At 44.7% G+C, this 16,360-nt stretch overlaps 1 protein-coding gene across 5 annotated transcripts in view; it reads right to left on the reverse strand.

Moving 5' to 3' along the window:
- The window catches only part of KMT2A (lysine methyltransferase 2A), a 152,591-nt gene that overhangs the window by 28,109 nt on the left and 108,122 nt on the right, over positions 1 to 16,360 (reverse strand). For all 5 annotated transcript variants that reach the window (XM_029574143.1, XM_029574140.1, XM_029574142.1 and 2 more), the window contains 7 exons: positions 15,759 to 15,869; positions 7,556 to 7,629; positions 6,868 to 7,061; positions 5,739 to 5,845; positions 4,221 to 4,358; positions 3,923 to 4,081; positions 2,801 to 2,918 (listed from right to left, as the gene is read on the reverse strand). In XM_029574143.1, coding sequence (XP_029430003.1) covers positions 2,801 to 2,918; positions 3,923 to 4,081; positions 4,221 to 4,358; positions 5,739 to 5,845; positions 6,868 to 7,061; positions 7,556 to 7,629; positions 15,759 to 15,869 — 901 coding nt within the window. The remainder of the gene's footprint in view (positions 1 to 2,800; positions 2,919 to 3,922; positions 4,082 to 4,220; positions 4,359 to 5,738; positions 5,846 to 6,867; positions 7,062 to 7,555; positions 7,630 to 15,758; positions 15,870 to 16,360) is intronic.

Raw genomic sequence — 16,360 nt, forward strand, 5'->3', positions numbered from 1 at the left:
GAGAATTTTAGGATCATCCCCCCATCACCGACTGTATCCCTACATCATCCCCTTGATCTATGTCAGGGATATCAGAGCCTGGGCTGAGGACCCCGTCGCTGCTGCTGCCCCTGCCGGAGGCACCGGGACCTGTTAAGTCCCTGTTGCCTTTCCCGGGCTGGGTACCTCCAGGATTTCCAAGTCATGTGGCCGCGTGGACCCTGAGTCGGCCCCAGGAAGCTGCTGGCATGGACTCTGAGGTATCAGGGGCAGCTGCAGACCCCCTAACCCTTCCACCTGCTTCAGATAGGCCTGGTGCAGCAGGAGAATAAAACCTGTGGAAAAAGGGCATAAACCTGGAGGAAATCTTGGGACCTGGTCTCCCCCAGGCCCCTGTGGTAAGGGGGTCTGCATACTTTTACTTCCGGAGGAGACCGGGGAAAGCCGCGGAGGAAAATCTCCCTCCCCCTTTGAAAATGGCGGTGCGCGTGAATCTGGCACCAAAATGGCCACCGCTCCCATCTCAAGGGAGCCGGCGACTGCAGGAGCCTCAGAAACCAGCCCGATCGCAGCAGTCACACACTTACACAGCCACCGAAGTTTGAGACTCCCTTCCCCCCACCCCCCCCCCGAAACAAAGGCCTGCCCTGCTGAGATGCGCCGGGACCGTCCCACATGGGCGGCAAGCCAAGCCGCAAACCATGCAGACAGAAAAACTCAAGTGAAGTAAAACAAGAAAAAAAGTCTAAAAAAAATAAACTGGCGCAAACTGCGAGGGGGAGGAGGGGGGAATCACCCCAGAGTCTTACCAGCAGCCAACTTCTTTCTTTGCTGTTTTACTTTTTTTTTTTAAACTTTAACAAACCTTACAAAAATTGATAGGGAAGCTTCTCTCCTACGGCTGAAAGGAACTGTCCAGCTCAAATCAGCCCCTGAACCAAAAGGAGAGAAAAACCCTGGAAGAAGGGCTGAAAGCCGCAAGGCCGGTCTCGTGAGGAGAGGGATCTGGACCACCAGATGTGCACTCCACGGAACAAACTGGACCTCAACTGGTCCACCTCGACCGAACAGGGAATGGTTCCCAAAAGAACCAGTCCCCTGGGAGGAAGACTCACCCAAAAAATCTATAAAAAAGCAAGGGTAAAGAATGACTGCAGGTTTATGCACCAGCCATCTGCTGGAGACAGAAATACTGAGCTACTGCAGGTGGCACCAGGGCTTTTCAAGCAGTGTCAGCGAGGCTTTTCTCTGTCTCCATCTGCTGGCAGGGATGAATAAACCCAGGAGTCTGGTCTGATCTGGGTATGTACAGGGAATATTTACTTATTTTTAAAGGATAGAAATAGACTCTGCCAGACTGCACAGTGACTAAGGCCTGCCATTCGGCTGGCAGACAGAGGAAAGAAGAAAAAGGAAAAGAAATAAAACTACCGTAAGCTAAAGGAAAGAAAAACAGCTGCAGCTCTGGGGGGGGGGGGGGGGGGGGGGGGAATTCGCAGAACTGTGAGGAGAGAGCAAAGCTGAATACTGTGAGACACGCGGCTTCCACAACCACACGGTTCATTGGGGGTGGGGGAGGGGGGGGGAGAAACTGAGGAACTCCGCCCTAGGGGGTAGGATGATGACCACAGCTGCACATGCTCAGTAGGGCATGTTTGAAAGTTCTAGAATCTTATCTCTGTCTGCTCTTTATTTAAATACACCTAGGTTACTTCTGCATCTGTCACGATCTCTCTTATCAGGATATTCTAATGTCCTAGTTATGCCAGTATCCTTTGAAAACACCTTACTCTGAACCATGCACTCCTGAGGGACCGTCTATTTTCCCCATGATTTAGTTTAGAAGCGGTCCTCTCTTTTTAAATAATAGAACAAGAAGGTTAAGGTGGAGCCCATCCTTTCAGAATAGGATCCCACTTCCCCAAAACATTACCCAGTTACTAACACATCTAAAGCCCTCTTCTCTGAACCATCACCTCACTCACACTGAGACTCCAGAGCTGGGCTTGCCACTGGGGTCTTTGCACATGAAATGGGGAGCATTTCTGAGATTGCTACCATGGAAGTTCTGGATGTTAACTTTCTATCTAAAAGTCTAAATTTGGCTTCCAGAACCTCCTTCCCAACCCTTTTTATGTTATTAGTGCCCCCATGTATCATGATATCTGACTCCTCCCCCAGCAGTAGCCTACCACCTTTGCACTAGGTCGGCAAGTTATCAAGCGATCCTCATGCTCACTTAATTGCCAACTACAGTGGCCATCCTGACTCTTCCCCTTCCTGGGCATATGCACACATCCTCTGTGCGAGAGGATACTGCATCATCTGGAAGGTGCTGGTCCTAAAGATCATTTCTTGTCACACCAGGGTGATGCTCTCCTTCCTCCCACGTAGCACAGGAGTTGCCAGACTGGAAGGTCTCTGTATGTCTGTCAGACTCAATCTCTGAGCCAGAAGCTCTTGCCCCAAGTACACACACAGCAGCTCTCCCCTACATGTGGCATTTTGCTGCTTAATAATGATTTGTCAATTATTGAAGGTTGGTAAGGGAATAGGGATGCTTAATCTAAAGTAAAATAGTTCAGATTACTTTTATTGTAGGTCAATGTCTGAGCACAGAGGTGGGACTGAACTGATTTACCCTGGCAAATGCTCAAACCCTTCTTGACAAAATTAATCTGCATCAAGGTCAGTTTTCATAGCCATTTGTCAGTAATCACAGCTAATGGCATTTTAAATTCGTTCTACTTCAAAACGCTCCCCATTCTGACCCAGACTTCAGGGGCACAGTATTAGGGACCCCCTCAAACTCATGCCTTACCAATCATCATATGAATGCCATCTGGTTCCAGACCATTTAGGAACTTTCTTCTAAGGCTGATCCCTTCAAAATCCACAAACACTCGACGAAGGACCTCAAACCCATTGTCAGTTACCATCTGAAGAGAGCAAGTGTTAGTTACTTAATATATTATATGCGTATACTAATAGATAGCACTACTATTAACCTATGATAAGAACTGACATCTCCAACTTTATGAAAAGGAAATGAGACACTTCTGGAATTAATGACTCAAGATCCATCCAATCAGAATGCCATGAATAATTCTGGGAGCCATTTTATATTCCGCCAAATCCGTATCTTCAAGGCAGATAACATTTTACATTCATAATTCCATAAACATAAAAAACCCCAAAATGCTAAAAACAATAAAAAAAAAAACCAAAACTTTTACATATCAATACATACAAAAATCAAACACTTAAAACACAATTATTGCACATTTACAAAACCGCACTAGATTTCCATAGACTATGCATATACTTTAGCAAAAAAATGCTTTAACTTGTTTTCAAAACTTTAAATGGTCTCTTTCCTGATGTATTATCACAGGCAATGAGTTCCATAACGTTGGAACTGCCAAAGAAAAAGATCTACTACTAACCGTGGATTTCAATCAGAAGGTTTGTTGTAAAATTTTAGTGCTACATCAAATGCTTTCCTAGATTCCAGACTTGGGTGGATAAAGCATCACAAAACTGCTAACAATCCAGGTATTGGGCAGGTGGGGTTTACTGAATCAGTCAAAATTAATTGACAAAATCTGGGATAAAAAACAGCAAAGTCTCCAATACAATCATTCTTCTCCAATTTCCAGGGTTAATGTAGTGCTCTGTATTTCTTGGGAAATACAAGGATTACAAACAGCTCGAGATCATTGCTTTCTAGTTATATCTTAGCTCTATGAAGGGATTTGTTATAAGCCGGAATCCTACATTTTAGTAACAAGGGTTTCAGTATTTCTTTGGGGATACAAAAACTTTCCTTCCAGTTAGCAATAGCACATGTAGAATGCAAGCCTCCATTGATTTTAGGCTTCTCTACCCTCAGAGCTTTGAAATATTGACAACAAAGGTGGTCACTAAAGGAATGTGCACTTGCCTCTCCTTTGATCAGATCTCGGTGCCGTTGGCAATACACTTTCTTATCGTCCAGGAAGACACAATTTGTGGTTCGGGAGCACATGAAGTGGTAGTTGCTGGTACAGCAAGTGAGGCAACAGCCCACAGTGGCCCCAGGTTTCAGGCACAGCTCACACCTCTACATAAACCAAAAACAAAGGAAATGAGGATTCTTAACTCAGACCAAAGTGTTTTGCAGTTTGAGATACTGGTTAAGATTAATATGGCATCAGTTTTCTGGCCCCCACCACAAACTTAAGAAGACAAGGTTTACCCACCAATTGCTTGCCCCGGATCACAGCCATGTGCACATTCTTCAAGGAACCATCGTCATCTTCAAATACTTCCGCAGACCACAAGGCACAGTTCACGTGTGTCCATTCATTCTGGCCAATATACAGGAGGCGCCCAGAATCCTATAGAACCAGAGAAGACAAGCTTCTAAAAGTGAATTCACCAGGCACACACCAGAATCCAGTTTTGCTTGATTATTTGGACTCTGAAGTCTTTCTTTTTGCTGGGAAATTTTACTTGCTTGTGCTTTGAAGTTGAATATTGTTTTCTGTTTCCTTGGTTTTTTTTATCCCTCTCATCCACCCCTGTCTGAAATCTACAGACTACTGGCCAATTAGGTGGCAGGGAATAACTTTATATAATAGGAACCAATCAGTAATCTGGACAAATAAGTACAAAATAAACCCTGTCAACACTATTATTACTATTGCTGCTGTCCAGACAGATATCCTAATCCACAGTGAAGAATCGGTTCAAAGTGAAAGCTGTCGGTAGGTTTACTCCCTCAGGAAATAGGTAACGAAATCAAAGGAGGAGGCAAGGCTGAAGGAAAGAACCTACACCAAAAAACCCCAGATGCTAGGCTTTTTGCTGCCCTGTGCGAACAGTTACTGTGCTGCCCCCCCCCCACCCCGATTCATTCAGTCTGTCCTGGCCCATCAAATAAAGCCCAGCTCTGTCCTGCAATCTATTTTTTAAAAGCTGGCCCCACCCCCTCATCTCAGTCACATATGCAGAACACAGACAGAGCCTGACCAAATACAGACATATGGAACAGCCTCTCTGTGGAAGTGAGGTCAAGGACTGCATCAGAATTCAGGAAAGCAAGGAACAAGCACAGAGAATCTGAGGGAGAGGAAGGGACTACAAAGATGAACAGGAGATCTGCCGAGCACCCCTCAGATGCTCGGCAGGGGCATAAGCAAACAACTCTGCTAAAAACATTCAAGTCAGAAGCAACCCCTGCCTTGAACATGTTAGTGGAGGAATTATCAATTCCTTATGCCAAAGAACTGATAGATTCAAGGAGTCTTCCTTCTGCCTTGAAGCAAATCTAATCTTTTTTCTTTATTCACTGCTCCACTGGAAGTGAATTCACTTGTTTAATAAGGCCACTCTGCAAGTCTACTACTACTGAGCCAGACCAAAGTGTCATCTTTAAATTAGCCAATCACATTGTGGGTCCACGTCACTGCTCTTAATATTTTGTGGGAGTGTATGGTGTCATTACATAGCACTACTACCTTCTACAAGCATGATGCAATGTTATTTTCCTCTGTTATTCTGAGACCAGTTCCAGATGTGCTCCCAGCTTTAGGCTGCATACAAGGCCCATGAACCCTGCACTAAAGCAGCAACTGTTTTTGTCACATACTAGCAATCAACTGACAGAAGAAAAATGTTTCAAATCTTTTTTTTTTTTTTTACTTCCTTTAATTCAGTGCTACCTTTTGTTTCAGGGCTGTGTGGATGTTTAATGAGACGTTGTTACCAATACTCACATTAGCATTATCATCTCCGTATTTCAGACACAATGCACATTGCCGATTATCTTCTACACCTGGGGGTGGGTGCAGTTCAGGACTGTCCTCCCTGCTTCTGTCAAAACCTTCCAGGCAAAAAAACACACACACACGGCTGGTTATGCTTCAAACTGCAAAGGGTTCATGAGAGAATAGATGAGAAACCATCACATGAAGGACCTCAAACCCACTGTTGGCTTAAAGGGAGAATCAGCTGTATCCACCTAAGCACCTACAACATTATGTCAAGGAAATAGGACACATCTAGAAATTAAAGGCTTATTTCCCATCCAGAGTGCCATGAACTTTTCAGTTTCCAGTTCTTTATAATAAGCTGGGTGAGAACTAATTTTTAGTTCTCACCCAGCTTATTTATTCTGCATTTTGCACTTTTTCAGCACTTCAAAGCAGATTAAATTCAGGTACTGTGGGTATTTCCCTATCCCCAGTGGGCTTACAATCTAAGTTTGTACCTGAGGCAATGGAGGGTAAAGTGACTTGCCCATGGTCACAAGGAGTAACAGAGGGACTTGAACCCTGGGCTCCTGGTTCATAGCCCTCTGCTCTAACCTCTAGGCTACTCCTCCATTCCACAACTGATTTGTCGTCAAGGAGGTTTTGCTGCAGCAAAATTTTATTTGTCCATCAAATGCTGTTCCAAATTTACTTTGGGAGACAAGTTTCAGTGGCATGTAAACGGACACGGGTTGGTAAATCATCAAAACTGCCAACCGTTGAAAGTATTTCTGTGTAGGCGGGATTTACTGAATCAGGATCATAAACTGCAAAATGCATTCAAGAAATCTGGGAAATACTTAAATGTCCTCTAGTTCCAGTCACCATGGAAAGGAATTAGAAAGTAGTTGCTATGCAGGCAACTTTTTTTTTTTTTTGGGGGGGGGGGGGGGGGGGGGTAGCTGAAATATAGATTTCAAATACAGTTTTATGAGATGGCTTTTGCCCATCTTAGCACATTACTTTAAGTAATGGCTTTCATGGACAAGGTTAAGGATCAGTATTCCTGTGCATATCAAGAACCAGGCTGCTTTTAATGAAGGCTGGCCGTGTAGACATTCGACAGGGGCATTTATGATTTGCACCCTCTTACTTGAAGCTGGTGGTGTAGGAGGATGAAGCAGCATCGGGGAATCCGGCTCTCCGGGTCCTCTGGCCTTGGGGGCTGGAATGATCTTCTTCATTAAAGGAGGCTGTATCGTCTGGCCATTCTCCTCTCGCTCCTGCCACTGAGCATAGTTATGGTCCAGCGAGGGAGGAAGTACTGCATTGGGCAGCATGCCACTGCTGCAAACAAGCAGAATTACAGAGAAGACCAGAATCACTATGGAAGGATGCAGCCTTGGAGACCCATACTCCCCTAGCCAGCACTGCACTCACAGTTATCAAGAGCTTAAGCACTAATACAGCTGGATAAGATGATGTGGTTTTTTGAAGGCAAATTTAAGCAGGAAACATAATATACAGGAACAATGAAATTAAAATCCTCTCTCTCAGGTAAAGCGCAAAGGAGTGTAATGTCCATACAGGAGACAGACCCTCTAAGATCTCAGCCACACAGCACCCAAAGCAGATGATCTTTAACCCTGCAGTGGTGGTGAATGGTCCACTCATGATCATCCACAAGATCTGTCTAATAGTGTCTTGTGTTAGAGAAACCTGACACTAATAGCAAAAGCACTGGACAAGGCTCATTTTGAACACTCATAACATGAAGACATCAAGCACCTCTAGGCTAGTAATGAAAAAGACTGGGGAAAATCCCCCTTAAAATTACTTACTTGTTTGATAGTTTATTTGGCTCCCAAAACCTGGACTTTTTGACACTGAACCATGGAAAAACTCGCTCCATTTGCTGTGAGGATAAAGAATCTAATTTTACAAATGTTATAATGCACAGGAGCAGCTCATCTAAGAAACTCGGAAAATACGCAAAAATCTGAAGCTAGTACAGGCATCTCCTCCTCCTGCAGCTAGGGACACTTCACAGAAAGTACAGTGGCAGAGTAAGCAGAAGCAGAACTTTGAATGTGGTTTGGGGCAGCTGGACAATTGTAGTGAATCAGGGCAGGGCCAGTTAACTCCCTTTGAAACTGCTCCCACTGCCCTTTATATTGACGCCAGCCCAAAAATGGCAGCAACTTCAGGATAGGAAGTTAAGCACGAGGCCTACCAGCACTCACAGGCCCTGCAATGGCCCATCTCACTCTCAGATTTCCATTGTAACAGGAAGCCCGTGTAGGAGGAAGGGTGTGGTCCCCATAGGGCCTCTAAATGGGCAAGGGCTGGTAGACCCCACGTTGAATTTCTTGCCCCGAAATTGTTGCTGTCGTTGGACTAGCACTGGATTGACAGCATGGCAGTGGTGGCGGAGCTCTGGTGCCTATGAAATTTTGGCATCGGAGGCAATTGCCTTCATTTCCTTTGCCTGGATCAGATACACAAACACTTTACATTCCTCTGTGTGGCTCGACAAGAGAAAGTGCATTTTTTTATTGCTACTTTCAAACTTTTTGCCTGAAAGTCTTTGCCTAGTAACGTGTACAAAGATATTTAAAGCAATACTCAAGACTTTTTTTTTTTTTTTAAATTTCAGCAGGCATTTAGATAATGCAGTGATTTGCTCAGAATGTTTTAATTTAGTTGGCATCTGAGGGATTTGATGTTATGCAGTTTTCTCTTTTGTTTATATTTTAAGGTTTGTTTAATCCTGTTCTTGCCTTGTTTATTTTATGGGAAGAGAATAGGAAATTGGTTCTTACCTGCTAATTTTTGTTCCTGAAGTATCACAAATCAGTCCAGACAAGTGGGCTTTGCATCCCAACCAGCAGATGGAGGCAGAGAACAAAAACTTTGGGCACTGCTCCATAACTGAGAGTGCCACCTGCAGTCCCTCAGTATTGACCTGTACCCAAGCCAAATCAGAGTGAAACAACTATACCCCATCTTCCCAGGACGAATGCCAAACCAAGGGGTGGAACCCGCTGAACTATATCCAGAACAATCTCATGGATCCAATTAAAACCTAGAAATCCTGTCTCTGTTGTGAATATACATATAATGAAGCTCCTCAGATTGCAATCATGCAAGTCTAATGGTCTTCGATCTTTCGTAAATAAGGGCCTGGGTCTCTGGATTGATCTGGGGTACTTCAGGAACAAAAAATTAGCAGGTAAGTACCAGTTTTCCTTTCCTGTTCGTACCCCACATCAGTTCAGAAAAGTGGGATGTACCAAAGCAGCCCTACACTGGGTGGGCCTGCAAAAGATCCGCTCTCAATACATTGCCGCCAGCGCCTGAACATCTAACCTGGTAAAACCAAGAGAAAGAATGCAACGAAAAACCTTGTTGCCATCTGACAGAACACCGGTGATAATATTGACACTCAGTCCAAGATACCACCTGTGCCCTAGTATAATGTGCTTACGACCCTTCTTGCAGATATAGGCCCAAATAGAAACTTCCTTTTACCAATAAGCAGTAGAGTCATTAGAAGCCTTATGACCCTTCTTTGGACTGCCTAACAAATCATTAGATGATCTGACCTTTGGAAACTGACAGTGACCTTGAGATACCGCAACAGGACTCCAACATCAAACAAAAGAAGCTTCCTTGCTTCTGACATCTCAGACAACCAAGTCGAAAACATGGGAAGTTCCACCTACTGAATGAATAAGGAGAAACTAGGAAACAGTCTTCAGGGTAAGGTCCTTCAATGACATCTTCTGCAAAGGCTTGAACGAAGGTCCGCATGATCCTCGGACAAAGTTCCAAAGGACATAATCTGCGCCTCCACAGCCACAAACGTTTGACCTCCTTCCAGAACTGAAACACAACCGGATGCGATGACAAAGGCCCACACAAAGCTGCCACTCGTACGAAAGGGAAATGCAAGCTAAGCCTTTTGAACAAGCCCTGTTGCAAAAAGGCCAATATGTGAGGGATCTCCACATGCAAGAGGTCTAGGCTTTTCTCTACACACTCTAAATATCAAGACTCAGAGAAGTTCCACACCTGGCAAAGCCAAAGAAATGGATTGTCTCTTGGCCTGAAGCAAAGTGACAATGACTGCCCCTGGTTAACCTTTTAACCTTAAACTCAAAGGCCAAGCCATGAGACAAAAGCAATTTGACTGATCTGAGAAAATAGACCCAGGGGCCCCATCTACTGCGAGATGAACCATATCTGTGAACCATGGAACCATCCCAGAGCCCAGAGTACTACTCAAACCAGAGGTTTCCTGAAGCATTGCAACCTGCAACTTATAAATGGCCCTGGAGGAAACATGAACTGCAGGATTCCCATCAGCCACGAGAATCAAAGTGCCTAGCCTTTGGCTCCAATCTCTCTTCTATGACTGGCGCATTGATATTGCCCCACGATGCCACTAGATCCCACTAGGGCTTTCCCCGCAGATCCAAATGAGGCCGAAAGCTTCCATCAACAACTCTCATTCCCCCAAGACCAACTGTTGCCTTCTGAGCCAGTGTGCTTGCACATTGTCCACTCCAGCCGCAGGCTAAGCTATTATCCTTTGCAATGCCGGTCTGTTGGCCCTCTTGAGCTAAAGCGAGACTCATCATGTCACAGTTGTTGAATTGCTGGAAAGAAACTCTCACCACATGTCGAGCTTGAGGGAGGACAAAACATCAACGCCCTTGGAATCACCCTTGTTTCCAAAACGATAGGCCAGGAGCTTCCGAGGCAACCACAGACCTTGAGCCATCCATCCAAGGCTGACCATCCCCCCAACTACTGAAGCTGGCAACCGTGGTCACCATTACCCAGTCGTTGATATTTCTCCAACAGATATCAAGTGGGACAGCCACACCTTCTGGAGAGCCCACAGGTGGACAAACACCCATGATACCAAATCTAGTGTAGACGCTATAGAACCCAGCACCTTTAAATCATCCCAGGCCTTGGTAACTGGAGCCTCAAGACAGGCTCCATCTGACCATGAATCTTTGCGAACCTCTCCAATCTGAGAAAAAAGCCAACCATCTAGGGCAGCAGTAGATAACCCTTGGCCCAAACTATCACCAATCCGAGTGACTAACACCATCACCACCAGGTACACTGCCTGACAACCTTCCCCTTCTGACGTTACTTGATAGAGCCAGGCATCCAGATAAGGGTGGAAAAGCTGACTCAGCACCAAAAACATAAAAAGACTTCTGCGTATCTTGGCAGATAGGGCGATGCAAATAAGCTAGAGTCAGATCCAGGGCCGCTAGAAATTCTCCTTTTCTAACTGCTACAATGAGCATCCACAGCGTCTCCATCCAGAAAAGTGGCCCCGCAGCACCTTCGCTTGCATCAGGACCCACACCTGGACACCAAGAAAGTATCCTATCCCACTAATCCGATGTGATCCTGGTCTACTCCTTGCAGAAGCGAGCCAATCTCCATCCTACTATTTCAACCAGAGTGGTCCCGCCTGACGTCAATGCAAAACCTAACCTCTTCCGGTCCTCAGACCAGCACCATCCCTGGAAATCCAGAGGGAACCCCGAAAGGACTGTTGCTGACCAGAGGACTGCTTTTGCCTCGTGCTTGAGGCCAACTTGCCAGACCTAAAAACATTGCATGTCCCTAATCTGGGCAGCAAAAAAAGTCTTCTTGAAAGACTTCTTGTCCTCTGGCAAACTATTCCCCTTGGAATCCCCCAGAGTTTTCAACAACTGGTCCAGGTCCTCCCCAAACAGCCGCTTTCCCTTAAAGGAAGATTACTCAATCATAGGAATCTCCATGCCGCCACAGCAGAAACCATATTTTGGGCTGACATTCACACCGAATCATACAGGACATCTGCCCACTAGAGTACACCTGCTTCAAACCTAGTTGCCTGCATCTGGCTAACACAAATAGCAGGGCAAAGACTCAAGGCTGAGACCTCAAACCATCTCTTCAAAAAAGACGCCCTATAGCTCTGTCAGCCCTGCCACCAGAATGGCCATCCTCTTGGTCACTGACAGCACCACCGCATCCACCTTTGGAAACTTCCAAGGTCTCTTCCAGCAAGGGGAACTGCTTCAACATGGCCCTAACCACCTTCAGACCAGCTCAGGAGAAGCCCTCTTGAGGACAATGAGCTTCTTCCTTTTTCTCGAGCCATCCAGAACAGGGTGCACCCCTTCCTTGTCTGAATGCTCACGACTCAGGTCCCACATTTCCCCTAGCACAAGGGGAACAATAAGTAGTTGTTCCTTCCTAGAACCTCATCTGCATCAGGACCATCACCAGCTTGTACTCCTGCAGGAACAATGCCCGGGTGGTCTTGGGGACCATCGTGTGGGCCCTCCTGGAGACAGACATCCTTGAGGACAGTCACCATCAGAAACGACCGAAGTCTCCAAATCTGTACCAGATGGGCGTCCCAGACTGAGGAGTCAAGAGAACCCTACCAGACTGTGCGTGCACATCAGCTTTAGACATCTTAGCCTAGCAATGGAACTCCTGCGAGGCTGCTCCAAAACTTGGAGTCTATTGTATTCTATACTTATGATCCAGTTGTATTCTATGCTTAAGATCCAGTTCTCACAACTGGTGGGCAAGAAGCTGATATTTTCCCACATTCTGGTCTGAAGGTCTTGGAAGAGTTCTGTGAACCAAAACAGTCGCTGGCTCAGAACATGGAGAATGTCAAACATCTCTTTGCGAACGTCTTTATCCCTGTGCACATGGATACTGATGGCTTTTCTGAGTTTATCTAGGAATTTAAAATAGAAAATGTCTTCTGGAGACAAGGAGTGTGGATATGGTAGGGGGGTCAGAAAGAATACCTGTCAACCCCTCTTCTGAATCTGATAAAGGTAAGACACTCATCCAAGACCATATCGAAGTCAAAAGTTACTGGGGCGGGGACCTTGATGGTCTCGGAGGCATGAATTTCGATGGATGGGCAGCTTAGACATTCTGAGGTGCATTCTTCTGCTAGCTGGTGACCCTCCTCTGACACTCCCGATGGAGTAGAGGGCTAACCCCCAAGAACAGGGAGCTAGAGTTTTCAGCTGTGAACCTCTGGGCTATGAGCCTCTCCCCGATGCCACAAAAGGGGTTTCCATAAGCTTGGTAGGAAAGATGGGAAGGAGGCATGGAGACTTTAGCCAAAAAAGGATGAAGAGACCTGGAATGAATTGCTCCCTGTCCTGTTCATGTTGACAACCCTTGAGAATTGTCATGGACTTTCCCTATGCCAACTCCGATGGCCCTTTTGCTGATTGCTCCGAGGGAATCCTTTCCTCTGGCACCCAGTGCTTATGCACTGATGGCCCCAAATGCATCAATAGTGCTGACTGCACCTTCATCCTTCAACAGCACCAACTGTGGCAAGTCTTTAGGCTTTGATAGCACCAACCGCACCAAGTCCGGTGTCCTGACAGAGGAGGCAGAATGTTTCTGCTTAGCTGGTCACTGAGGTCCCATGCCTGCTTTTTGAGCTCCGATGGATATAAAGTTCCAAGGCAAGATGCTTCAAGCTGCTCATCCTTAACACTGCAGCTACAATGGGGGGAGCTTTAGACACAGAGTCCTTGCTTGACTCACCATAAATGGAGCTCACAGATGAAGAGGAGCTCTGACAGCTCCAGAGCTCAGCCAGCTTGTAGGCCAGATTCTTCTGTGTCCTGGGAGACATCTGGCTACGATCATACCAGTAAGAGGAGTCATGATAGAGCCCTAGGCACTTGCATCCCATATTGTGTCTATCAGTGATAAACATCTTATGCCCACAGACACAAACCTTGAAGCTGCTGATGGTAGGCTTTTTGGTACCAGGTATCTTTTTGCTTTTATTATTTTTTTTGTAGCACTGTAGAGTGCTGTTGAGGGTCTGCCAAGGAAGTGAGGCAAGAGAAAGAGGGGGAAAACCCCAAAGAAATAAGAAAAAAAAATGTTCCAGTGACAGAGAGATGAACATCCAGATGGTAGTAGAGACAAAAAATGTCCACAGGGCTTATAGGGATAAACCAGTTACCCTAAAAAAAGGAGTGTGCAATTGAACCTAATTGCAGGCCCAAGCAACACGAGATGGAGGTCCAGCTACGTGAAAGCCCCTGCAGTTTTAATGCCTGTGGGAACTACACAAAAGCAGCTGTTATTTATTATTAAAAAATGTATTGACCGCTTATACTTCATATGTAATGTTCTATGTAATGCCTTTTGGCAATTTTCATGTTCTGTTTCAATGTAAACCGATGTGATCTTTATTTCATATAGGAACACCGGTATATAAAAATCTAAAAATAAATAAATAAATGTAGTTTACATAAAAACACTCTCCCTTATCAAGCATCTGTCTTCACCTTACAATTTTGTTGGTACCGCTGGACATAAACTTGCTTAAACTGTGGTTTTGACCAAACTTTTTATCTAGCAATGAAGCCCAGTATTGTTCGCAGATATCTTCTGACTCATGCCAGCACCTTCATGAGAACATGCATATACATGGCAGCGAAGATGAAGTAATAGCGGAAGCCCACCAATACCATGCTAATAGATTATGGTAACAACCAATCAGTATTACCTTTTGGATCACATGCATATGTATGAAGTCCAGAGAAGAAAGAAAAGGACTTTGGACTTACAGATTCAGGACTGCACGGCTTGCTGCCATTTCAGCAAATGCCAAAATCGTGAACTTGGCACCCAAGACTTTTCACGAAGCAAGCTAAGCTTTGGGACTGGGCATAATTAACTTTGCAGAACTTGTCAAACTTATCCTTTCCTAAACCCTGGCAAGCTAAGTCATTTTGTCCTGTCCTTGCCTGCATAACTTACAGAGGCTTCTATAAGTTTTTGGTCTGCTGACCTGAGACCAAGTGGTTAACTTGTCATTTGCTCACCAGAGGTTTAACTGGTTGCCTTCCATGCTATGACAAGACTCTGATTCTCCAGAAGAATACCTACTACTGTGGAGAGTGAGATTAACTGGCTAAATTATTACCTTAAACTGGGGTAGTTTAATTGGCATTGCATTTGACAAGTGCAAGTTAACGTTGAGTTAACCATAGGGGTTTGCATAATCTTTGTAACAAGAATGCTTTCTCTGTTAAAACCAGAAACATAAAAATATCATATTTAAAAAAAAAAAAAAAAAAGCCCCAGTGTGAGAGTCATATTCAGTCACTGTGCTGCTTTGCTATAGTTAGCCAGATAAAGATATCCTGCTAACTAGTGCTGTATATTTCACCCAGCTATCTTAAAGTTAGCCAGATAAACTTATCAGTCTAACTTTAGGTCAGCTCTACAGGACTACTAGAGTTATCCAGTTAAATTATTTGGCTAACTCAGCTCCTTTCCAGAATGCTCCTGGACCGCCCCTCACTTATCTGGTCAAATAGTTATTTGGATAGAATTTGGTCGGATACATGGCCACATTTTCATTCAGCCGGATATCTTCTTAGTTATCCAGCTAAATAAGGATGAATATGGACTTCAGGGTGTTAATGGAACTTTTATTGTAGCAACATAATCTAGCTCTAAAAGGTGTAAACATTCTGCTACCTTTAAATGAACTTGTGACGATGTATGTTATCTGATTTTAATGTAAGATAATCCATAATTGTGGAATCCCTTATAGGCTCATGAGGCAGCATTCGCGTGGGAACTCCCACACATGCTCAGTGGAGCAAAATCTCTGCTGAGCTCAGAGGGGTCCATTCAACACCGGATGATGTCACCCACATGTCATGGCTAATTTGGCCCTGCTTGTTGCCAAAGAAAGCAACAAACACATATAACTTAATAAATTGAAAAAAATAAATAGCTGTGAGTTGATGTTAACCTTTAGTCATTCTATATTTTGGGTCATACAACTGTAATTGTGCTGCAAAATGTATGATTAGAACACTACAGAAAGCATTAAAAAAAAAAAACCAGATGGGTACCAGAATATGCCCCTATCACTGGGCTGAAAAATCATAACTGACCTCTGGTCACTGCTTGTAGTTTCACAGACACAAGCTAGTAGATCATGCTCACCCGTATAAAGAAGGATTTGACCATACTGTTGGCCTTTTTCAATTCGGGCTGCCCTCCATCCGAATTAATGGCTGCCTGAATAATCTTCACAATGTCATCACTGAACTCCAGCTGGATGCAAAATCACAAAGACACACACACATTGTGCATTAATCTCACAGCAAAGCCAATGAGCCTTGGGAAAGAAGAATCCAATACAGCAGCTTCTGCTACAGCACAAAGTGTAATAATCCTAGCACCTCAGGCACCAATACCTCCTCCTCCTCACATTCCCATGAAACAAGAACAAGATCTAGCAAAGATTTGGATAGAAATGTGTAAACTGGATCAGACTATTCTGTAAATTATGTTCAAAACGTGAGGGCAACTTTTCAAAGGATTTTACGTGGCTAACGTGTTTACTGTACAAAAAATATGTTTTTAAAAAATGGACACCCCCTCCCCTCACAGTGCAGGTAAAGTTAAGCAAAGCAGAACAGCCAGCCACACAAGATGGGTGATTTCATCCAACAGCACCTAATCTGTCATTACACTCTCCTAGCCCAAATTAGTGCGTTTCCTAGGCATGTACAGAAATTCCTGTGTTAACATCTCCGCATGCC

The sequence above is a fragment of the Rhinatrema bivittatum genome, chromosome 12 (genome assembly GCF_901001135.1).
Source record: "Rhinatrema bivittatum chromosome 12, aRhiBiv1.1, whole genome shotgun sequence".
NCBI classification, from domain to species: Eukaryota; Metazoa; Chordata; class Amphibia; order Gymnophiona; family Rhinatrematidae; genus Rhinatrema; species Rhinatrema bivittatum.